We start from the raw sequence: 24,768 nt of genomic DNA on the forward strand, positions 1-24,768 counted from the left end.
GGGCTTCCAAATAAGGGTTGGCGTGCTGGGATAGTTCAGCCACCGTCTTCAAGTTGTGCTCCTTCAGGAATCATGCGACTCCCGGATGACATGATGTCTGGAACTTTTCTGCATTTATGTTGTCTCTCAATCCCTCAAATGTTCTCCCTATCTAAGCTATCTCCAACCAACGATCAAACTAGTTGTTGATTCGAGCAACAAACTGCTGGTTCACCTCATTTTCTTGGGGCTTGGAGCTTCGCAATTTCTCCCTGAAACCTTCGACAGTTAGTCTGAAGCATTGTAGGAGAGCCGTCTTCACCTTATCATATTCTAGCATGTCAGTCGCTGACATCCGGCTGAAAACGGCCAATGCTTCCCCGACAAGACACATGCTCAGTCCAGTCGCCCAGTCACTCTTCTACCAGCCTTGTCTAATTGCGATTCACTCAAAACACTGTATATACATATCGAGGTCATCTCACCTTTCGTCACATGGGGTGATAAGTTTCTGAGGACACACTTTCACTATCCTCTAAGGTACAGCATCTGATCTTCTATTTTCCGCCTCTTTCCCACTGGCACTCACGTGCAACTGTAATTTCTTTTCTGTCATTAAGTTCCTATACACATGCTCATCTGCTGCTTTGGCTTTCTCTTCAGCTTCCTTCGCAGCATCTGGCACCTTTGCACATTCTTCTCTTAATCACTTCTACTCCTTGTGATACAGTTCCGCTATGGCCTCAGCAGACAAATGTTCAAGGTCCATTCTGCTGCTCAAGACACCCAGAGGCATGCAACAACGTTAGAGGGATCCTGGCAGGCTTGCCATCATTGTCACGTGTGTATGTCAGCGCAGGGTATGTTCGCGTGAGCAGGCAGAATGAACACATGGATACAAAGTGTGGCACAAACACGACATTCATTGAATGTGGAATTAAAATGAAGTTACGTTGTAACACTTTTTCCACATGGAATGCGTCCTCTCTAACTAAGTTCTGTGTTCACACTACCGCATTTTATCAATGTCTTTGGGGTGTTTGTTTACACACTAGGGTCGTGGTGCTTGCAGTACCGGTATGTCCATCACAGATGTCGTAGCAACCCGGTCTGTAGTCTGTTGTTGCTGATGACCGGTGTCATCGTTGCCCCGACTGAGGAGGCAAAGGCACTGTCGCTTGGTGGCTGTTGTGCCCTGGCAGAGCGGGACTTGTGCTGGCTGGTGCTCCTGGTGCGCACTGGCCCAGCTTAGGTCAGTAGACGGGGCAGGGACTGGCTACATCCAGCCTTCGCGCGTCACTCAGCTGGCACTCACCTGCTTGCCAAGCCTGGTACTTGTGCGGGACATAGCTGGATTGCCAAGGTACTGGGGCAGGACCCAGAGTAGCATTCTTCGGCCGTCTTCTTCCAGAACGCTGCGTCCCTGCTGCCACATCCATCCATGCACGTTCCCTTCGCTTCTTCCTATTACCAATGTCTTCTTTCTTGTCTGCCTTTGTTCCTATCATCTCTTTCTCTTCCTCTTTCTTGACTTGTCACTCCGGGCAACATTCAATTCAGTCTGTGGGTGTGAATTATTTTATGTTGCTTTTATCTAGGCTACCACTGCTTTTGCAACCATTTGAGAAGTCGTATGGCTTTTGCATTGTACTTATTGTTTGTATTCTTTGTGTTTTTTTGATGGATGGTTGGAGAACCAATTCATTTTTGTTTTAATGAAGCTATAACATTTTTGATGAAATTAGTTTCTGAGTTCTTGCTATCTTATGTTTCAGAAGGACCTGTTATGTCTGAAAACACAGATTTGAAGTCTGAGATAACGCCTGAGGGTGATGCTCAGGCAGCACCGCATGCACCTGCAAGAGAGTCCTCGCAGCCAAGTGATGCCCCCAAGAGCTCCTGGGTCAAGTTTGATGATGATGGCTCTGCGGCAGCCACAATTGAACCTTCACAGACGCAGACAGTCGAGCCCCCATTGCCTGTTAAAATGGATGCTCTGCTCAAGAAAGGTACGTGATTATTCTGGAACATATTATTAATGAAGTACAGTAAAAGCTCGTTAATTCGGATCTTATGGGACCGGAAAAAATGTCTGAATTATCCGAATTAATGAATGAGCTGGAAAAAAAATTTTAAAATCAAGTTGGAGCAGCATACCTTTATTTACTGAAGTACGTATTTTGCAATAGTTGTCTGCTTTTTCGCGCGGATTCCAGCTGACATCACAATTTTTCTTAACTCTTCCAAGTGGCCAACAGTCCGCAAACTGTCGGAAGTGCTCAGGCAAACGTCCTCCAATATCAAAAGCGCCTCCGTGACTTCTCGTGAGGCGCGCTGCACCTCCTCGCATCACTCTTCGTCTGAATCATGGTCTTCCCGGGTGCCCATGGCATCATTACTAATTTCTTCATCAGTCAGGAGACCAGTCATTGCGACACAATTATCAATTGCGATGTAGTCGCAATTGATAATTGCGACTACATCTGTGGGAAGGACAGCATCGAAGGTCAAGCAGTCATCAACGGTGGACTCGGCTGACACCTCGTCGGCTACTGCCGCATGCTCGGGCCTCACAATATGGCTGTGCCGAAAACAGTTGGCGATGACTTGTGGAGGTATATTTTTCCACACGTGGGCGATGATGTGCACTGCGCCGAGTAAGACCACTTCACACAGCTTTCCAACTTCTGAGCATAAGATCATTCGCTGTGGCAGGTGCTTTTGGTACTTCTACTTCACGTAGTGAATGATACCCTGGTCAATCGGCTGAAGGCCACATGTAGTGTTGGGCAGCAAAAAAACTACCTTGACACTCATCAGTTCAACTGTACAGTTATGTGCACTGTAGTTGTCAACAACCATAATTATCTTGCGGTCCTTAGACGTGAAGTGCCAGTTTAACTGCTGCAGCCAGCCTCTAAAAATGTCCGAGGTCATCCAAGCCTTCCTGTTCACTCTGTACTTGACAGGAAGGCTTTTGATGTTTTTAAGACAATGTGGCTTATGCGCCTTCCCGATGACAACAAGTGGCAAGTGCTCCGTGCCAGTCATATTGGCAGCAAGAAGCACAGTTATCCTTTGCTTGCATTTCTTGCCACCAATGCACGGGTCCCCTTTGAAAGTCACCGTCTTGCCGGGCAGAGCTCTGAAAAACAGAGCAATTTCGTCTGCATTGAACACGTCACTTGGTTCATATGCGGCGATGTGCTCAAGCAGCTTCACATTTTTCCACTGGGTGGTCACGCTTTCGTCAACGCAGGCCTTTTCGCCGCACACACTTCTGAAGACGAGTTCGTGTCTCTCCCGAAACCTTGTGAACCACCCTTCTGAAGCTCTGAACGATTTAATGTTCATCATTGCAGCGTACTTCTCGCCTTGTGCCATGATGAGAGGTCCGCTCAAAGGCAGATGCGCGTTGCGACAGTCAGTAACCCACTGGAGCAAAGCTTCTGCGAGCTGGGGATGAGCTGCGGTTCGCAACTTCTTTCTTGATGCATGAAACTTCTCGCTTTTGAAGGCTTGAAGAATCTGTTGTTCATTTTTCACGAACGTTCCCAACCTGCTCCGCTTCACGTTGTACTTGGTCATAGCGTGCTGTCGTGATTCGCCATTCTTCAAAGCCTGCAAAATTTCCACCTTTTGTCGCCAAGTTCTTGGCTGCGTACTTCTGCTGCTTTGCTGGCATTGCCATCGTTGCCAGCACGATCATGGTGGCATGCAAAACACAGTCACAACAAAAAAAGGAAACTCCGCAAGAAGAGATGATGCCGACTCGACAACACAAGGGAAAATGGCGTCAAAGGCACAGTGGAGTGAAGAAAAAAGACACCGACGTTCGGTGACGCTGCGATCGCCCCCACTAATCAATGGTGATGGCGATGCCTCTCAGGTTTTGGTTTCACTCCAGTGGTGCCAGCGCTGCTTTACCACACTTTCGTGTCACGGCAGCTGTCAGCATTTTTCCTAATTAAACGGTGCAGGGCCGAATTCTGACGAATCAACGAAGGTTTGATCCCATAGACTAACATGCATTTTGGCCAGGACCAATAGAGCTGTCCGAATTATCCAAATTTCCTAATTAACTGGTGTCGAATTAACGAGCTTTTACTGTACACTGTTTTTCATCAGAAGTTATTTCTGTGGTGGGCTTTTTGTGCCTTTGATATATTTTTCTGCATGCAACTACAGGGAGATATTTTAATTGCAAGTTAAAAAATCTTGCTTCTCTAGCTGCCAAAGTTGCACTCGTTTGAAGCTAAATTTTAGTGTGCATTGTCACTATTGTTCTAAGTTATCAGTGTTGCCAACACTCATACCAGTGGATCTCATATATCTGAAAGCTCTGTTCAAATTTTTTTACCTTCCCCTGTGAAATTGCTGTGGGCATGGATACATTGGATGATAAGCTTTCGATTGTGCCACAACATAGCTCCTTTAAAAATAAGTAGACAATCCTTTTAAATTCAAATTTATTTTTAAAGAAGTGTGTTGAAAAAGTGACCATTTGTAACTCCTGCATTTACTGCTAATGTAATAACTCCCAATCATGAGTATGGTACTGGTGGTATTTATTACAGCGGGTGCAACTAGAGCTGTGTGATGCCTTTAGCTTGTCTCAGCTATGTTGCATAACTTGGCTAGCTAGCATTGGCTAGTATAGAGATTGATGAGGAGCTGTTTGCGTCTGAATCAAAGGTCGCATTTTTTTGCTTGAGTCACAATTGACGCAAGGTGTAGCTATGAAATTGGTACATGCAGAGGTGGTCCAACTGCACCACTAGGGGCGGGGGGGGGGGGGGGGGGCTTATGGGGCTTCAGCCCCCCCCCCCCCCCCCCTTCCCACCGAAATTTTTTCGTGCTGTCCATGCACCGCCGACCAAAACAACTCCCGGCACCGAAAATCGTGCTGAATTTTGTCTATAATGTCCTTTTTCCCACTTGAAAAGACGTATCAGCGCGAACATTGCGAAATCAGGCTGGATTTCGTGGCAACACCCATGCACCGGGAGTCACATATCATAACGCAAGGAGCCCCATCCGAGCACGAAGCTTCAAGGGCGTTTCGATGGCGAGTGGGCTCGTCGTGGCACCTCGCGAAGGCCGCAGAATCTATGAGCACATGGATTTCAATTCTGAAACTTTATGGGTATAAAGCTCTCGTAAACTTTTGATGCGAAAGGTGCACTGACACTTCCAAAGTCGTGCTTTAGATTTCCAACTCTGGAACTTTGTGGGTTTAATGTTGTTACAAACATTTGATGCCAAAGGTGCATTGACTTTTCTAAAGTCGTACATCGGATCATACAATGCAACAAGCCAAATCAACACACTGTCAGACAAGTTGACAAAGCACGCAGCGAGGTCCGATGAGACGAAGCATTGTGGTGGTTCATTTGTGCCGTTATGTCACAGAAAAGAATATCAACATTCTTTTTCACCTGCGCCAAAGCATCCATGTGAAGACGCTACAGCCACCAAAGGTAACTACGCTCTTATTTATTTTTCTACTTTTGCTTTTATTTGCAAGGACACATTCAGCCTCTCTCTCTCTCTCTCTCTTTCTCTTTTTTTTCTTTTTTTTTTTTCTTTCTCGCTACCCACGGGCTGCCAAAACCAGCCAGAGCGAATGCATTTTTCTTGTGTTGCCCCGACCACCACGTGGTGCACTTCGATGCGCGTTCGTTTTTCTCTGGCCGAGTGGGTTTTCGCCTAGCATAGTTTTGGATGCTTTTTGGCTAGCAGACGAGATAAAGAAACAATGCATCATCACTCGCCGCCATCACTGCGGGGACTCGACGGATTGCATCACGTTCGCTTGAGCGCAACCTCTCAGAAAAATTTTTTCTCACCGGTGTAGAATACCGAGCAGTATGCCTATGGTTCTCTGTGGACCAAGCGTCTCACGTTTTCTTCAATATTCCTTTGGTAGCCACATTAGATGCCAAAAGTAGGCATTCGATTATGGCCAACATGCTTTCCTTGCATTTTTTTTTTCCTGTGCTTCCGCCCCACAAAAGGAAAAAAACATTGCTGCGGCGCAGCAAATTGTCGCGTGGTGAAAGTTCAAATTTGTTACTTCTTCTTTTGCAGAAAGTAACGGGCCACGGGACGCTTCAGTTGCTGGATGCTCTTATTATATTATTGCGATAGCAATTATATGGACACTCCAGGCGCATTCCTGCCATCGCCGTCGCCCTCATGTTCCATATAAAGTCCACAGGCGATAACATCGTGACCGCGCGCAGCATGCTGTATGTGCGAGTGAAAGCGTAAGGGGGTGGGGGTGGCATGGGCGAGTTGATGATGGTGGCTCAGTCTTCTGTGTGCAAAGGAGAAAAGCGGGGGGAGGAAGCGTGCCGCCTCTTGCTGCGCGCGATAAATCAGGGGGAGTGGAGGGAGGGGAGGGCTGTGATCTCTGAATCTGTTGTTGCATAAGATGTTTATTTGCCTTGTTTGATGCAATATATACAGTGACTTTTTCTTACATAAGTAGATTTACGTATATTTCGATATCTTGCTGCAAGGTTTTGATTATTCCTGCAGTGAACTTTGTTTTTAGTGTCTTTTTTTGCCCTTTATCAAGCGGTATCTTCGCATTTGCATATTCCATTGTACCTCTGTATTTCTAATGCACGAGAGCGAGTCAAATGAAAGTGAGCCAACTCACTACGCGCATAATGGTTCAGTTCATCATCTGCGAGGCATGTGCGTGGCACAGAGTCATCTTTCATTTACAAAAGTGACACACAGGTGTGAGGATAAAGGTTCTTTAATGCTCTCATACACTGGTTGAACTTGGTTTCGGGGCATAATGGACACTCCATAAGTTTAACAGTGTGGTGTCGTGAGGTTTTTGACAGCTTAAGATGTTTCCCAAAAAGAAATTAGTCGCCATATGGCTGTCGTGTATGTTGAACGTTGCATTTCATTGGCCTCTGTGAAATGTTGGAGAAAACGGTTCAAAGGACGTGAACGTTGCAAAGACGATCCAAGACTGGGCCAAAGCCACCGTGTAATCACCCCAACACAATTGCAAAACCTCATTAGACAAGAACGGAGGATAAGCATCTATGAATTGGCAGGGCGTGTGAACATCAGTCACGGTTCGAGTCACACCATCATTCATGAACACCTCGGTTATCGGCTCTTATGTGCACAATGGATGCCTAAGATTTTGAACCACCGCCAGAAGACGGAGAGGTTCGGTGCTTCCTTGACTCATCTAATCCGGTATCACAATGAGGGTGACGACTTTTTGTCTGTAATTGTGACCAGGGACAAATCATTGTGCCACTACTACGAGCCTGAAACAGGATGGCAAAGCTTACAGTGGAAATATCTGAATTCACCACCCCCAAGGAAAGCAAGGGACGTCATTTCCGCTGGAAAGGTGTTGTTGAATTTCTTTTTTCGCTTGTCAGTGGCTATGATTGATCGAATTTGCTAAACCTGGTGAGACTATCAAGCATTTCTAATATTGTAAAACGTCGGATTGGTTGGGTGTCCCAATCAAGAACAAACGACGTGGAAAATTGAGGAATAGGGTCATCTTACTCCACGACAATGCCTGTCTTTACGTCACTTATGTGGTTAACTCAAAACTGGCAAAGTTCAAGTGGGAAACGCTGCAACATCTGCCATACAGCCCAGACCTGTCGCCTTCTGACTTCCACATTTTGGTGCATTTAAAGAAAAACACCTCAAGGAAACCAGATTCATGTCGGACGATGACGTGAAAGAGTCAGTTACAGACTTTTTGAAGCAGCAACCCAAGAAGTTTTATCAGACGGGAATCACACGACTCGTTAGTCAGTGAGACAAATACTACTCCTAAATAAAGTACGCTGTTAGTAATATATTCGCATTGGCTCACTTTCATTTCACACGCCCTCGCATATTTTGCAGAACTCCTGCTTTTTATATGTGCTCTCTGTTGTGACTATAATTTTGGTGCAATTGCTCACAATACACGACTACTGACAGCTGCTCCTGTGCAATACATTCTAACAAAGGACAGCATAATTGAGATTTTTCCCTGGTCATTGCATATATACAAAAATGTAAACAAAGTTCTTGAATGACAGAGAGAGAGATGCAAACGAGAGGAAGGCAGGGAGGTTAACAAGGTTTCATTAAAATATTTGTCCTCAACTTGTTCATTTCATGGCCTTTACATTTTTCATATCAGCGGCATGCACTGCTTTGCTGGTTTCAAACTGATATAGTTCTAAAGTTCGTGTGATATTTTCTTTACGTATTAAATATACAGAAAACATGGAAGCATTGATATAAATTATTTCGAGCACACTTTCTGGGACATACGAGTGTATTCTTGTATTAAAAAATACATATTGTACTTGTCTTGACGGCACGTAGCGTTCAAGAATTCGTTTGCAGCATCTTTGGCAATGCAGTTATTATTAATGCATTTGATCCCTCGACAAATTCTACAAGGAGGAGGCCGAGCCGCAACGGGAGCACCCCCCTCACCCCCCCGAACGAAATTTCTGGCTACGCCACTGTGCACACTTGCGCTACTTTGTTAAAAAATCGACTTGCGTGCTCCCGGCTGCGCCCACTCAAGTGCCATTTGCGCCAGCTGCGCAAAAGTGCGGTAGTTCGTATCACCTGTGCGTGCATGTTCATGCATGCAGATTCACGCATTTGCACATGCGGTTCGGAATTTTCTGTCAATCTGTGAACTTCTATGCACGGTTGCAGTAGTTGCCGGCTTTTTACAGTTGTCAGAAGCATGTATGCATAATCTCAGAACCGATCGCTTGTTAGCCACTGATATGAACATATTAGCGGCAAGCTTTCTGCGATGGCTTGTGGAAAGTTTGCCGGTCACGTTGGCCGACAGCCAATTTTCGCATGGCACACTGCCTTAGCCGTTTGGCCACATCATTAGTGCTTCGAAAGGTTGGTTGGGTATAAGCGACAAAAGTTATGGTTTTATGCCGATTCGACTCGTATCTATACGCAGAGGCCACACAACACACACGAAGCCGACAAACCACCTCGCAAGGAAAGCTAGTGTACGGGATGGTACGAACGTTGTTCCCCAATGCCATCACCGTCTTTGCGACACACCGTTCAGAGGCATCTGATCTTTCCGCCATTCATAGACACATAGTGTCTTGTCGAGCTTCTAGCATTGTTATTGGGCGTAATAGACGTTTTGTCTGGTGTGGTAAAGAATGTCTGTCTGTCTGTCTGTCCGTCCGTCCGTCCGTCCTTGCGCCCAGGCGCATGTCTTTGTTCTCTTTAGCCTACAGAATTTTATTTAAGTGTTTACAAAATTAAGTTCCTTGTATACTCGGATAAAAATGTCTGAAACATACCATGCATGTATACTGTTAGTTGGAAGGCAAGCTTAATTGGTTGCAGTTGGCTTTGCATCTTGCTTCATTGTTTAGCAGCATTTACTGATTGCACAGTAATAACAAGCTTTACGAAATGGTTACAGATTACAGCTGTACTACTCCAAGTGTTCCAACAAGAATTTTTCTTCTCCAAAACTGCTCCAAATGCTGGTGTGGCTGCTCCTAAACTGCTCCTGAATGACATTTTTCCTGCTCCAAAAATTGCTCCACATCCTTAACTGGCCAGACCACCACTGTACATGGGTCATTCCTTGTAAAAATGCTGTCCCAAATGAGCATAAATGTTGCCTTCTGAGACTCCTGTTTCTGCAGACTTAGGCTATTGTGCATGTGCCTTCATACCACATTTCATGGGTTGCTGTTACATAGTTTTAAACTCGCCTCCCTCACTCTAAAAACAGTTACACCCTTCGGTGTTTATATTTGTCACACAACAATAATTGTCATCTGTCTTGCCTGCATTTCCTTCCTTTAACACTGCGATCCCGGTGCTTCCAAGTCATAAACGGCATGTGCATTATCAGCATGACAAAGCATTCTCGACAGGAAAGTAACAAGCGTAGTGTTTTCAAGAAAGAAAGCACAAACAAGACAGATGACGATTGTTATGTGGCAAATATACACCCCAAAGGGTGCCAACTGTTTTTAGAGGGCTATGGCCACATTTGTGACACCATCTAGGGTATGGATACAGTAATGAAAGAGGCTTAGACCTCTTTCAGAGCTGTTCACAAAGCTGCTAACTTGAGCATCACTTTAGAGAATTGATGCTCCTGCTTGTTTATGCTTCCATTTTTAAGAAAGTATCACACATACAAATATTGACATAATAGCACTTTGTATAAAAATGAAAATTTATTGCAGTAAATTTCAGCTCAGTCACTTAGTGTATTTGGGCAGGCATCAGCCAAATATAAATACTTCTGGCACAAATGCTTGTGGTATGCAGTAGTTCACATGAACACCCATGGCATTGTCACGGGCATCATACATCAGCAACATTTCTGCATTTAAAAAATGATTGAGCTCTGGAATGTGTTAGTGGTCTTGTAGTGATCAATACAACGCAGTCTACAAGATACACAAACAATTTAAGTTCACTTTAGTGTGCTTGTAATAGCTTTCATTAACCCTTGAAGTGCTGTGGATGATTCTTACCCGGTTACAATATTTTTTTGCAAAAAGTGCCAAGGGTGAGTTGATCTCTTACACATATTTAGGCACTCTAAGTGCCGGTAACAGGTCGGGCTTGCGCGATCCATTTTGACATCCTGGTAAAACCCCTCTTTGGCCATGTGGCGCCTACGGACTCTATTTTTCCAGCTGAGATTTTAAAAATGGAGGCTGCCAGTCCATATTGCTGCTCCCTCAGGCTTGCATGTTCTTCAGAAGCAGGCCTTGCTCATCTGATGGCATAGCACTTTGCAGACTTTATCCTATCTACAGCAGGCAAAAAACATCCAACTAGGCGATGTGTTGTCTGTTGCAAAGGTAAAAGCTGCACTGGCAATTAAGTCCACAGGGTAACATGGTTCTTGTGTAAGGAGGTATGGGCTTTGCTTTTTACCGTGTTTTGAGATCTCTCATACAAAACCAATGCTAATCCTCCGTAGCCACGCTTCGAGAACTTTGACTTTTCACATTTGCAAGCCTTTCTCAGCAAATGTTTGCTCTAAAATGTACCTGTAGCATCGAGCGCTTGCAACAAAGCTGAACTCCTATCAACTCTGAAATTTACAGTCAGAGTACATGGTTCTTTTTATTTTGTATTTTCAGACACAAGTTGTGAATTCACTACCTTCATATTATAATATTTAGAATCTGCAAAAAAGTTCACTATCCAGATGGGCAATAAACAGAAATGTAATTTTCTGAAGTTTCTTTTTTTCTTTTTTTGTTGGCACTCAAAGGTTAAAACCTGATGATGACGACAAAATTAAATTATGGGGTTTTACGTGCCAAAACCACTTTCTGATTATGAGGCACGCCGTAGTGGAGGACTCCGGAAATTTCAACGACCTGAGGTTCTTTAACGTGCACCTAAATCTAAGTACACGGGTGTTTTCGCATTTCGCCCCCATCAAAATGCGGCTGCCATGACCAGGATTCGATCCCGCGACCTCGTGCTCAGCAGCCTAACACCATAGCCACTGAGCAACCACGGCGGGTAATGATGATGACGACAGTTTGTGAAGCATAAGTAACATTTGATTCCGTGCAGCTCTTTGTCATTATCTCTAAGCATCTAAGACAACATAAGGTCATCAGTAGGAGATGACTTCGTGAAGAGAAGCATCCTGAACAAAATAAGTGTATTTCAGTAGGGCTCTGGACTTGCTCTGAATAAACTCGGCGTTTTGCAGTACACTTACTGTGCTGTGCACTATTGCATCGATAGGGCGATGCAGTGTTTGTAACAAAGTGACCTACCTATATGGGAAAAGGTATTTGCATACCAGCTTGCTTCATTTATAAAACTGCAGTTGTTCAACTGCAGTTGTTCGATCTGGTGGGTGAGGATGAGGTGGGGATGATGTAGCTGCGAAGTACCATTAAAACCATATGTTGTTTCAATGTTTTTTAAATGGTGCTGTGAGCAGACCTTGTTAACCAAAGTTCCTGTACAATTTACTGCATACAAGCTGGCATAAATTTTTTTTTAAGTTACTTAGCTCTGTTTTCAAGAAAGTAATTTATTTTTCTACATTCAAACACTATCACCTTCAAAATAGTCCTCTTCCACAGTAATGCAGGGCTCCCAGTGTTCCTGTCATTGTTTCTGTGACCATATCACTCGCAAATCACTGCTATGAGTGGCGACTGCTCATATACTCGTCATTGAGGAGACACTCTTATGTAAGAGAGAAGAATCACGCGAACTGACAGGCTTGCATGATTACTTTAATGTGAAGCATTCTTGTCGAGTGTAGCCCAGTCTCTCCTGCCATCTGTCTGACCATTCTGACCCAGCAGCTAGAGTTATCAAACGCCTAGGTAGTGCCCAAATTGCCAATGAAACAGTGTGCAATAGATTTTCACTTGACACTTTGCTCTTGGCTTCCCGGAAAAGCGCACCGGGGTTCTTCTGCTAGTTGTGATTGTTGACGTTGACATTAGCCCTAGGCGTCTAGAAATCTAAGTCACAATTGATGCTAGAAACCCTATGCATGTGCAAGTGATGTCAGGACCCTCTGTAAAAGAGAGGCTCACTCCCTCCCACTTCAGTGCGTCCTGGGAGCCACTTGGAGGCTCTGCATCGCTCTGTCGGGCCATATCCTGCTAAACTGCCTTGCCCTAAGACACTTCTTATCGCAGCTCTTATCGCAAGTTCAAGAAATGTAAGCGTAAGCCCGTCGAGGCCACATGTCATCATTATGCAGCTCGGACACCCGAAACCTGTGCTGCCCTGCTGGAACAAAAATGGATCGCCGAATGTGAATGCTACAAATCAATTAAATCAATGTAACAATGGACATTGAATAATTTAGTGTCAAAGTAATGTACGTATGTACATTATGTCTGAGGCACCTTATCCCTGTTTGTAACTTTGATACCACTCTATGTACCATAAGGTAACATAATGTACATAATGAAGTTCAGTGTTTGACGGAAGCCGGTCTGGTCGGGCTTCTTTTCTTCATCTTCTTTTCGTCTTCTTTTCTTTTAAATCTTACTTTGGTCGGCAATTGCCCCGGGTTTTTGTTTACCTTGCCTTTATCTTGAGTCGCTCATAATTCAGACTGTGCCGCACACTCTGAACAGGAGCAATGGCAATCTGCTGTCAGCGTATGCGCACTGCCTATGTCACGTGTTCAAGACTATTTAAGCGAGCTGCTCGAACACCTTTGTTTATTTTACCTGTGAACAAGGCTCCCCTGTGGGAGCCAAAACGTCTCCTTTTCTTTTAAATCTTACTTTGGTCGGCGTATTGCCCCGGGTTTTTGTTTACCTTTTAACAATGTACATAATCATCTCTAACACTTCAATGTAATAAAACATTTCACCTTCAACAACCACTTTACCATATCCGCTGCACATACCAACGGTTTGCACGCATGTTACAACTGTGGTCGCCATTTCGCTCAAGAAAAATAACACAATTCATGAGAACCCCTCTTCTAGCCAAACAACAATGCTTCGCATCACTTCACTCGCAACTGGGGTTGTGGCTGCCAGAATTTTTCCTATTGTTTCATTAAGCAGCAGCCAAGTTGATGGGTGCCTTTTGCTTATTGTACTGCAAGAATCTTGACTTTGCCAACCTTGGTGCCTTGAGGTAATGTGCAAGAGTTTATTGGTCAAATGCCTGCTGCTACCATCCCATGCTACTTGATGCATGTGGTGGAAAGGATGTTCCACATCCATGTCATAGCCATGAGTGGCGGTGGCTAACACTCCCCTGGCTAGGTTTAGTTCACATCCACAATGTCCAAGAAAGTGGACAGTGGGGAACAGCTGCCATTCTAGGCTCAATCCGCCTTTTTCATTTTCCTGTGCTACCCTCTGCCGCACGCCGCTGGAAATGTTTTGGAAAGGTGCCAGAACATTCGTCAGTTTATTTGTGGACCTGCGCCCACGTTGAGTGCGCGTCAGTTGTACGTTTCTTGGATCACTAATCATTATTCCTCCGGGACTGCATGTCGTTCCTGTAATCCATGAAGCACTCAATGACTACTGGGTGAGCAGGCCTGAGTGCGCTGTTGTGCAAACAGTGCAGCCGATAAAGGCACGCTGAGTTTCGTCTGCCGCTGCGGCTGCCTTGGGGTTTGTTGTCGGGGATTTCTGCACTTGAAGGTCTTTCTTTGTAGTAATTTTACACATTATAAGACATTTTTATATTCAAGAAGTCTTCGAGCGCAGCCTGCCACGTCGGATTTGTCAAAGCGGTGCTCTTGTTTACATCGACATCTACAGCCACAGATCGTTGTTAGCATGAAATATTGTGGAAAGATGCATCGCTGATATGAAATAATCTCAAAACGTAGCAAAGCATACATATCTGCGCATATGTATCATGTTGTTCCACCCTGAGACGAGTCAATATGAGCGGCTGAACCACTTAAACAACGGCAATTGTGATCCAGATATTACAAGCTGTTAATTTATTAGTGATTTTTTGCTTTTCTGTAACTCCACCATACTTACAGTTTGTGTGTGCCATAAAGCATTATTAGAGAAAACTGTGCTTGCATAAGTGTTCATTCATAGGCCATGTTGTTCTCTCGAGAAAGCGCGGATGCCATCACTGACACTGTTGGTATAACTGAGCGAGACTGTTGTCTATGCTGCTGTATACCGAATGCACCATCTCTTGTTTCTCATTTGACATAGAGGTAAACAGTGAATATCTGGAACTGAGAAATGTGTCAGCATAATAACATGCACAGACCCACCCATCTATGTGACGAATGCAATCGGCAGCTTACGGGTAGTGACGTACAGATGTTGGCATGGGCTCTTCCACTGTGAAGATTTCGTCTGTGTTATACTGATACACCTAAGTTTATGTCCCCAGCAGTTAACCTCAACATTAAGGGCAGGTCAGTCGCAGCATGCAGACGGAGTTCTTGGTGACGTCAGCATGGTGTTATTTCTCCTCTTCAGTCAACAACCTGGAAACAAGCTTAACAGCAACATGGTTGGTACATGTTCAAATCGCATATTATGATTACTTCCACTGATCCATACGAGAAGAGGCACCAGCAATGGCGGCAATGTTCTGGATTGTTCTTTGAGGGTGTTACATAGTTACGACACACGTGCCGTGTCTTGCTGTATACGACAGCACGCCGTTCGAAGGTTGGAACATGAATCTTTATTGCTTCCGTCTCGGAGCGTATATATACGAAACAGAGAGGGCGAAAAGGGAAAGGAGAACAAGGGAAGGATATCAAACGATAAACGCACGTGCCGTCAGCGCTTGCAAGGCAGTCTGATTGCGGCTGACGTCACTTTACAACATCTCTTCTCCCTTAATACTAAAGTCGCTGTACTGGTTTTCTTTGACGTGTAGAGCGCCGCAAGGCTTGGGGTGATCTGACGGATTCAGCGTTGCTCCCTGCGAGTTCCGGCTGAAGTTCATGCTCAGGTTCTGTTATGCCCCCTTGTTCGGCTGCCGTTCTCGGCGACAATGGGTAGTCGCGAGGAGTACCTGTTCTTGATTCTCGATTTGCCGCTTCTTGGTCTTTACCAAGCGGTGGCATCGCATCTTCCGGTTCCGCACCTGGTCAACATGTCGTCTTACTGATCCGGCTGGTGTTCGAATGCTCACCATCCGAGAGCCTGTTGTAGACTCTACAATTCCTGGAGTCCATTTCTCACCCGTTGCGAAGTTGCGGGCGTACACGGTAGCTTCAGGCAATGGCAGTGGCCACTCGTCTGCTTCGTTGGCTGGCCCTGCGTGTACAGGAGGGAAACATGTATCTAAATGGGATCGAATTTTGTATCCGAAGAGCAGCTCTGACGGTGATTTTCCAGAGCGGTTAGGTGTCCTTCTGTAATTGAAAAGCAGCCCGTTTATATTATCTTCCAACCGCCCCTCACCAATCTTCTTGAGGCCGTCTTTAATTGTCCTGGCAGCCCTTTCTGCTAGTCCGTTCGATTGAGGGTGATATACAGCTGTGCGCAGATGTGTTATGTTGTTCCTCTTGACAAAAGTAGCAAACTCGTCAGCAGTAAACTGCGTTCCATTATCGGATACGATGGTTCGTGGCACGCCAAATCTGCAGAAGATACCGCGCAGGCAGTTGATCGTGCATGAAGCATTTGCTTGTCGGAGTGGCACAGCTTCAATCCACTTGCTGTATGCGTCCACGACCACGAGTGTCATGTTCCCTGCTATAGGTCCCGCAAAATCGATATGCACCCTTGCCCATTTTTCAACAGTAGCGGGCCAGCTTTTCGGCGTTGCTGTAGCTGGCATGGGCAGGTTTTCAACACAACTCTGACATGACGCTGTCACTGCCTCAATTTCGCGATCTAACCCTGGCCACCAGAATGACGATCTAGCCACCGCCTTCATAGCGGACGATCCTTGGTGCGTCTCATGCAAAAGGCGACGTCGCGCCTCCATCGGAACGACTACTCGCCGGCCCCAGTATAACAACCCGTGGGCCAAAGAAAGCTCCAATTTCTTGTCAAAAAAAGGTGCGACACTCGTGCTCAAGCCTTTTGCGCAGGGCGGCCAACCGTTCTTAGTGAATCGCATAACTTCACTGAGAGCAGGGTCACTAGCAGTCAACTGCCTTAGCTCCTCAACTGACACAGTTCCCTCATCGAACACAGTCAGGGCCAGCAGATAGTCTGGTGGGTCCGCTTCTGGTGGCTTCGGCTCAGACGTCCGTTGTGGCAGTCTACTAAGGGCGTCAGCGTTGAGCAGTTGTTTACCAGGAGAGTATTGAAGCTGATAGCAGAATCCGCCTAAGTACAGCGCCCAGCGCTGTATTCTGGCGGCTGCCAATGCTGGAGTTGGTCGATCCGCCTTCAGCAGGCCCACGAGTGGCTGGTGGTCGGTGACCAATACGAATTCTCGGCCTACGAGATAATCACGGAATTTCGACACTCCAAACACAAGGGCAAGGGCTTCCCTCTCAAGCTGGGAATAATTTTTCTCAGCCCTTGTTAGCGTTCTAGAACGAAACCCGACAGGTTTGTTTATCTTTCCGGATGTATGGAAAAGCACGGCCCCTATTCCGTCCTGTGAAGCGTCACACTCTAGCTTGAGGGGTCTCTCGGGATCATAGTGAGCCAGCACAGCCGCTTCCCGAAGGCATTTTTTTGCTTCACGAAAAGCTGCTTCTTGTGCATGTCCCCAGAACCAACGTGTGCTGTTCTCCAATAACTTGTACAGCGGTGCAAGTATGGAAGACATGTTGGGCACGAACTTCGAATAAAATGTAATCATGCCCAGAAACGACCTCAACTGCTGAACATTTTCTGGGTTGGGGGCTCGCGCGATTGCTTCAACATGCTTCTCTATTGGATGCAGACCTTCACGATCAATTTTATGACCCAGATACGTCACTGCCTCTTGGCGAAAGCTGCATTTCTCAAGTCTGAGCTTCACTCCATGTTCACGAAAACGCTGCAGTACTTGTCGTAACGTGTCGGTGCTACCAAGTTTTTCTGATACCAAAACGTCGTCAAGGTAAGCCTGAACACCTGTCAGGCCCTGCAGAACTGTTTCTATTTTCCGCTGGAAGATGGCAGGCGCGGAAGCTATGCCGAACGGCGGTCGGTTGTAGCAAAACAACCCGTGGTGTGTATTGATTACGCACATCTTCCTTGAGTCCTCATCGAGGGGAACTTGGTTATACGCGTCTCTTAAATCCAGCGTGCTGAAGCAGTCCCCACCGTTCAGGCATGCGAAAATGTCATCAATAGCTGGCAACGGGTACTGCTCCAGTTCACAGACGGGATTCAAGGTCACCTTAAAATCAACGCCGATTCTAACCGCGCCGTTCTTCTTCATTACGGGCACAATGGGAGTAGCCCACTCGGCATGCGTTACAGGTGACAGTACTCCAAGCGTTACGAGCCTATCAATTTCTTTCGAAACTTTGTCGCGTAAAGCAAATGAAAGGGAACGGGCCTTACAAAATTTCGGCATGGCGCCTTCCTTGAGCTTCAGATGGACAGGGTGTCCGTCAATTAGACCCAGCTCGGGGCTGAAGACGTCTTTGAACTCTGACAGGACGGCATGAATGGCGGGGGTACGGCTGCTTCCTGGACCAGAGCTTTGTTGCACTGATACGTTCAACACCGAGGATCCTGCGTCATTGAACTTGGAAATCAACTCTCGTCCACAGAGGCTCGGACCTGAACAGTTCAGGACCATCAAGGAACTCTTGACCTCCTTGTCGTTGTAGGACACTGACATACTCAGTTTCCCTAATACTAGAAGTTCTCCAAGATAACAGGACAGTTTAATGAATGCGGTTTCTAACTGCGGCCAATGTTCACGGTTTTTCTCAAAAATCTCTTTGGACACAACACAGACCGGTGAGCCGGTGTCCACAATCATAGGTACGTCAATGCCACACCATGTGAAAGTACGAAGAATAGGTGGTGGTAGCCAACCATTGGAGGGGGTGCGGTTAGTGTCCAAATGTGCGCATCGTCTGCATTTTCCTCAGTGACATCCGCTGTTACTGCAAACGCTTCTCCTTGCCTGCCTTGTGAACGAGCTTTTGGGCGTCCTTTCCGCACGTCGCTTTGGCACATCTTCGCCAGATGGCCGTATACACCACAGTGGTAACACCTCGCTTTCGCCCAGCCGCAGGCGTTTCTGTTGTGTTTCTGACTTCCGCAACGCCCACATACTGACACTAGTTCATCAGCTTGTCGTGCACTGACCTTGAGCGCGGGTTCGATGTCAGATGACATCTTCTTTGCATCTTTTTCCGCTGCTTCTGCTGATATGGCAATTGTTTCAGCCTCCCTCAACGTCAAATCTGTTTTCGCTAATAGCTGCTTCTGAACAGCGCTTGACCTCACTCCACAGACGATCCTGTCGCGAAGCATCCGGTCTAGCATGCCACCGAAATTACAGCCATCCGCAACCCGGCGAACTTCAACGATAAACTGTTGAATGGGCTCACCTTCCAACTGGCAGCGATTGAAGAACCGATAGCTCTCCGTTATTTCATGACACTTGGGGTCGAAGTAGTCATCCAAAACTTTGACTGCTTCCTCGTACGTAAGCGAGTTTGGCTTCCTCGGTGCAACCTGTCCTGAGAGCACTTGCACGGTGCGCGTACTCAATGCTGCTACCAGCAGCGCCCTCTTCTTTCCCGAGTCGCTGATGCCAGTTGCCTCAAAATAAGCTTCTGCCTTCGTGATGTAAGCCTTCCAGTTGTCGGACTGGTCATCGTATTCCGGTAGTTGATGATGAGCCATGGTCGGTATTTCCGCAGCCGCTGTTTCCTGCTTAACTGCCTCGCTTAATTCATTTTTCACCTCGAGGGTTCTGTCTGGCCTCGTCGCCACTGTTGCATAGTTACGACACACGTGCCGTGTCTTACTGTATACGACAGCATGCCGTTCGAAGGTTGGAACATGAATCTTTATTGCTTCCGTCTCGGAGCGTATATATACGAAACAGAGAGGGGGGGAAGGGGAAAGGGAGAACAAGGGAAGGATATCAAATGATAAACTCACGTGCCGTCAGCGCTTGCAAGGCAGTCTGATTGCGGCTGACGTCACTTTACAACAGAGGGTCCTCCTGAACAAGTTGCTGAATTGTTTTGACATTTCTGGTGTTTGAGCTTATAGAAGGTCTTCCTGATCTCTTTTTGGCTTCCAGTGACATTCTTCCATTCCTGAATTGTGCATGTCACACATAAGATCTCACGTGACTCTTAGCAGTATCTCCGTAAACTTGCTGAATCATATAAATATTTCTGTGACAGATTTACCCAGTTTCATGCAATATAATCCACGTTTGATTTTGACCTTTAATCCAATTTGCAGTCGACGATGAGATCAAAGATGTGGCAGACCGGACGATTTCCTTCGGCACTGTCACTTATCTGGGTTGGTGCTACCTCCAACTGTGTGTGCAGCCTTGTGCTTCCAGCTGTTTGAATGTTACAGAACTAGTCTTGGAACGTTTTACCACTCCGGACCGGACCAGTGTTTTGGCAGAGTGCCTGAGAAGAAAAGGCCATCTGATGTTTTCTACCCAACTCAAGGACCTTGTGAATAGAAAATCCTCAGAAGTGCAATCTGCACTCTGCTAATGCGCAATTCCTTTTTGTCCAACTTATACTGTTGTACATAGGTGTAAATAAATAATCCTTTCATCTTCCTTCCCAAGCTCTCTATGGGTCTACATGGTTTCACAATGCATTGAAGACTACTGATTCCAATCATAACAGCACCAGTCACTTGCTGACATTACTTCACTCAGGCTGTTACGTTTCGCCTACAACGCGCGGTATAGCCGGCGCGGATGCAATGGACGCCGGGGCTTCGTTCAAAGCGGCGGACATTTTGGCCCGTTCGGAGCTCCCGCCAAGCGCATCCAGGCGTGTTTCAGTGCCACGTGTCTTCGTGTGAAGTGTGAAGCGAGGAGGTCTGTCCGGCGCCCAGCCGGCGGTTGAGTCACTACACTCGTCTCAACATGTATCTCAGCTCGTCCGTACCCGCCGTCACGTGGTCTCGTCACGAGGTCTTCCTTCTTGCCCTCAACTGCGAAAGTATAAGAGCAGCTGCCCCCGGACGCCAAGAGAGAGGCTCCGATTTCTTCTGTCGAGTTACGTGCTCTCCCGTCTCTCACTTCGGTCGACCTGACCGCCCGCTCTTTTGCGATGTTAGAATAAACCAGTTGTTCTGTTACCAGTCGACTCATGCTTTGCCGGGACCTTCGGATGCTTCCAGTGCCCCAGGCCGCCAGGCCAACGCTACCCTTGGGGCTTGCGACCCATTTGCAACAACGGGCGTCAGCACTGAGTTTGCAACAACTCGTGCCAGCACTGAGATTCTAACAGCTCGTGCCAGCGGTGCGATTACAACAGCTGGTTGCCAGCGGTGAGATCGCGACAACGGAGGCCAGCAGCGAAGAGATGCGGTTGACTGTATGCTGAGCAGCACAACGACCATCCGGGAGCAGTGCAACGAGCCCTGTGTGATGACTGGTTGCCTGCAGCGGAACGACTGCGCTGAATTCTTGGCTGCGAGGTTTGGTGAGTGCGGGACTTTCTTCTTCTGAGTTTTGCCAGGCTTTTGTTAGTGTCAGAAACAGAGCTGGTAATTGTGGTTGTCGTTGCTGCCGGGTTAGTTTGCGGCAAGACAATAGTAGGCAGTAGAGAAAGCAGCATTCAGAGCAGCCATGGATTTGAAGTCGTTGCGCAAACCGAAATTGCTGGAGCTTGCAAGAGAGTTGGGTCTGGATGTCTCAGACAAACTCAGAAAACCAGAACTGCTAAGGGCTATTCTTGAGTTAGAAGCTGAGGATGACGAGCTGTCGGAATGCCTTGAGACCATTGAGGAGAGGGAGACGGCAAAAAGACAGGAGCGCGAACGAAAAGAACAAAAAGAGAAAGAAAAAGAAGAGCGCGACCACGCTTTGGAAATGAAGCGTCTCGAGGTAGAGATGGAACGCGCTCGTAATGGAAGTCAGGCACACGGTGCAGGAGAACGAGTATCGTTCAAAATGACTGACCTGATGCGGCCGTTTAAGCTTGGAGAGGACATTGGTTTGTTCCTGGTTAACTTTGAGCGAACGTGCGAGAAGCAGGGGTTCTCTCGGGAAACGTGGCCACAGCGCTTGCTCACTTTGTTACCCGGCGAGGCGGCCGACGTAGTCGCTCGCTTGAATAGAGAGGAGGCAGAGGATTTCGACAAAGTGAAATCTAGTCTGCTAAAAAAGTACAGGCTGTCAGCGGAGGCGTTCCGTCGGAAGTTTCGGGAAAATGAGAAAGGTAAAAGTGAGTCATACACAGAGTTTGCCTACAGGCTAATGTCAAACATGCAGGAGTGGCTCAAAGAAGAGAAAGCGTTTGGTGACCACGAGAAAGTTCTGCAGTGTTTCGGGCTAGAACAGTTTTATAGTCGGTTACCTGAGAACGTGCGGTACTGGGTCTTGGATAGGCCAGACGTTAGTACGGTGGCTAGAGCCGCTGAGCTAGCCGAGGAGTTTGTGACGCGTCGGGCTCGCGGAGCTAAGGACGGTCAAAAGGGTGAATTTGGCTCCAAGTTTGAGAGGCCGAAGTTCACGCCCATGAGAAAGCGGTTCGAGACGAGGCAAGCGCGCGTGTGTTATACGTGCCAGAAGCCGGGTCACTTTTCGGCGCAGTGTCCGACCGAACGTAAGGAGACGGCGGCAGCCGAAGCCGAACGCAGAAAACGGTTCGAGATGAGGCAAGCGCGCGTGTGTTATACGTGTCAGAAGCCGGGTCACTTTTCGGCGCAGTGTCCAGAAACAAAAACAAAAGTCGTGTTTTTGTCGTTATGCAGCACTGACGAGAACATGAAGCTTCTCGAGCCTTACATGCGAGACCTCCTCGTGAACGGGAAAGAGTGCCGAGTGCTTCGCGATTCCGCAGCTACAATGGATGTAGTTCACCCCTCCTACGTGGAACCATATATGTTCACGGGCGAGTGCGCATGGATCAAGCAAGCCGTGGAAGCTCATAGCGTGTGTCTGCCCGTAGCAAAAGTGCTTATTGAAGGACCTTTCGGAGCGCTTGAGACGAAGGCCGCAGTGTCATCTATGCTGCCCCCCCAGTACCCGTACCTATTTTCGAACAGGTCCGATCACCTCCTGCGTGAGAAGGGGCTTTTGTTTGGTGAGGCTAGCGTTCAGGCCTTAACCAGATCGAAGGTTCGGGAGCTCGCTGCAAAGGCGGTAGTTGCGGGGCCGACGTTGTCGAACAATGAGAAAGGGTCAGAGGCGCAGCAAGCTGATATTCAGAGCACGCCCGAACTGAATAAAATTGAGCCTGTAGCGTTGAAGGCACCAGATACTGGAGAGGAAATGCCCGACACGGGAAAGCTAGAAGAGCTATCTGCAGATTTGCTCATCGCGCCTACGTCAGATGGACTTAACAGGTTGCTAAAAGTCAGCCGGTCGGCTTTGATAGCCGAGCAAAAGAAGGATGGCAGCCTAGAAAACATACGCTGCATTGTCAAGGAAGGTATCGCCAAGAAAAATGCTCGCTTTGTGGAAAGAGGTGGCGTCCTGTACCGGAAGTATCTAGACCGCAGGGGAGTGGAGTTCGATCAGCTGATCGTGCCTCAATGCTATCGTCAGGATCTGTTGCGCTTGTCGCATGGGGGTTCGTGGTCCGGACACCTAGGAGTTAAGAAAACTAAGGACCGTCTCTTGCAAGAGTACTATTGGCCAGGGTGTTTTCGGGACGCAGACCACTTTGTGAAGACATGTGACACCTGTCAGCGGGTGGGCAAACCAGGGGACAAATCGAGGGCGCCGTTGAAGTTGGTACCTATCATTACGGAGCCTTTCAGACGGCTCGTTATTGATACAGTGGGACCTCTGCCGGTAACAGCCACGGGGTACAGACACATTTTGACTGTGATCTGCCCAGCGACAAAGTTCCCTGAAGCAGTGCCGCTTAAAGAACTAAGCTCAGTTGAGATAGTCAATGCACTACTGTCCATATTTGCGCGAGTTGGTTTTCCTGCGGAAATCCAGTCAGATCAGGGCACGGTGTTTACGAGCGCTTTGACGACAGCCTTTCTCGAAAGGTGCGGGGTAAAGCTGTTACACAGCTCAGTGCACCACCCCCAGTCGAATTCCGTTGAGAAGCTCCACTCCGTCATGAAGCGCGTGTTGAGAGCCTTGTGTTTTGAACAACAAACTGACTGGGAGCTGTGTCTGCCTGGGGTGACGTTGGCATTAAAGACCGCGCCGCATGCAGTTACGGGGTTTTCGCCAGCTGAGCTAGTGTACGGTCGCTCGCTGCGTTCTCCGCTTCGCATGCTTCGAGACGGATCACTGCCCTCTCCAATGGCTGCAGACTATCTCTTCCACAACTGGCCGCCTCCTGCGCTGGAGCCTCGCTTTGCAACAATATTCCTTTGAGGTGCGTTACAAAAAGGGGAGTCTCAACGGTAACGCCGATGGCTTAAGTCGAAGCCCCTAATGTGGGAATCAGCCTCAAAATTGTTTGTTACTGATGTTTTTCTTCCTGAGGCAGGATTTTTAACATATTGCTTTTGTGTAGTGTTTCAAAGTGATGATGTGCTTTCTAGTGCAATTTTCCGATTTATGGACGCGTTCTGAGTGCTGCTAAACTACTGTAAGGAACTAGGCAGTAGTATAAAAAGGGAAAGAGCCTGGCAGGGCTTAGTGAGGGTTGTGCCGTGCTTGCTGACTGAGCGGTTGACTTTCGGCGTAGTTCTAACGCTTGCCGGAAACGAGAACAAAAATGTCAACTCTCCCGAAGCCACTTTGCAGTGTCCTGTGTGAACCTGAACGAGAGAACGAGGCCTTCTCCGTGCGCTGCGCTCAAGAAACGCCGACGGACGCCCGACTTCGGTTATGTGCATCATCGAGCGACATCCCTCCGGACAGCGGATGCAGTCCCCTGACCATCGGGATCTCCTTCCCCCGGCGGGGCGGTCTGTTACGTTTCGCCTACAACGCGCGGTATAGCCGGCGCGGATGCAACGGACGCCGGGGCTTCGTTCAAAGCGGCGGACATTTTGGCCCGTTCGGAGCTCCCGCCAAGCGCGTCCAGGCGTGTTTCAGTGCCACGTGTCTTCGTGTGTGCGTGTGTGTGTGTGTGCCACGCTTGTCAAAGCGCGGCAGCCGGGGAGAGGAGCTCCCCAAGTGTGAAGCGAGGAGGTCTGTCCGGCGCCCGGCCGGCGGTTGAGTCACTACACTCGTCTCAACATGTATCTCAGCTCGTCCGTACCCGCCGTCACGTGGTCTCGTCAC

General features: G+C 47.5%; 1 protein-coding gene across 1 annotated transcript in view; it reads left to right on the plus strand.

The window, feature by feature from the left end:
- The window catches only part of LOC126548247 (uncharacterized), an 88,595-nt gene that overhangs the window by 7,159 nt on the left and 56,668 nt on the right, over positions 1 to 24,768 (plus strand). The window contains exon 2 of the mRNA XM_050196399.2: positions 1,755 to 1,988. Within this exon, the coding sequence (XP_050052356.1) occupies positions 1,766 to 1,988 (223 nt within the window). The 5' untranslated portion in view covers positions 1,755 to 1,765. The remainder of the gene's footprint in view (positions 1 to 1,754; positions 1,989 to 24,768) is intronic.

This window comes from Dermacentor andersoni, chromosome 1, assembly GCF_023375885.2.
Source record: "Dermacentor andersoni chromosome 1, qqDerAnde1_hic_scaffold, whole genome shotgun sequence".
Taxonomy (NCBI): Eukaryota; Metazoa; Arthropoda; class Arachnida; order Ixodida; family Ixodidae; genus Dermacentor; species Dermacentor andersoni.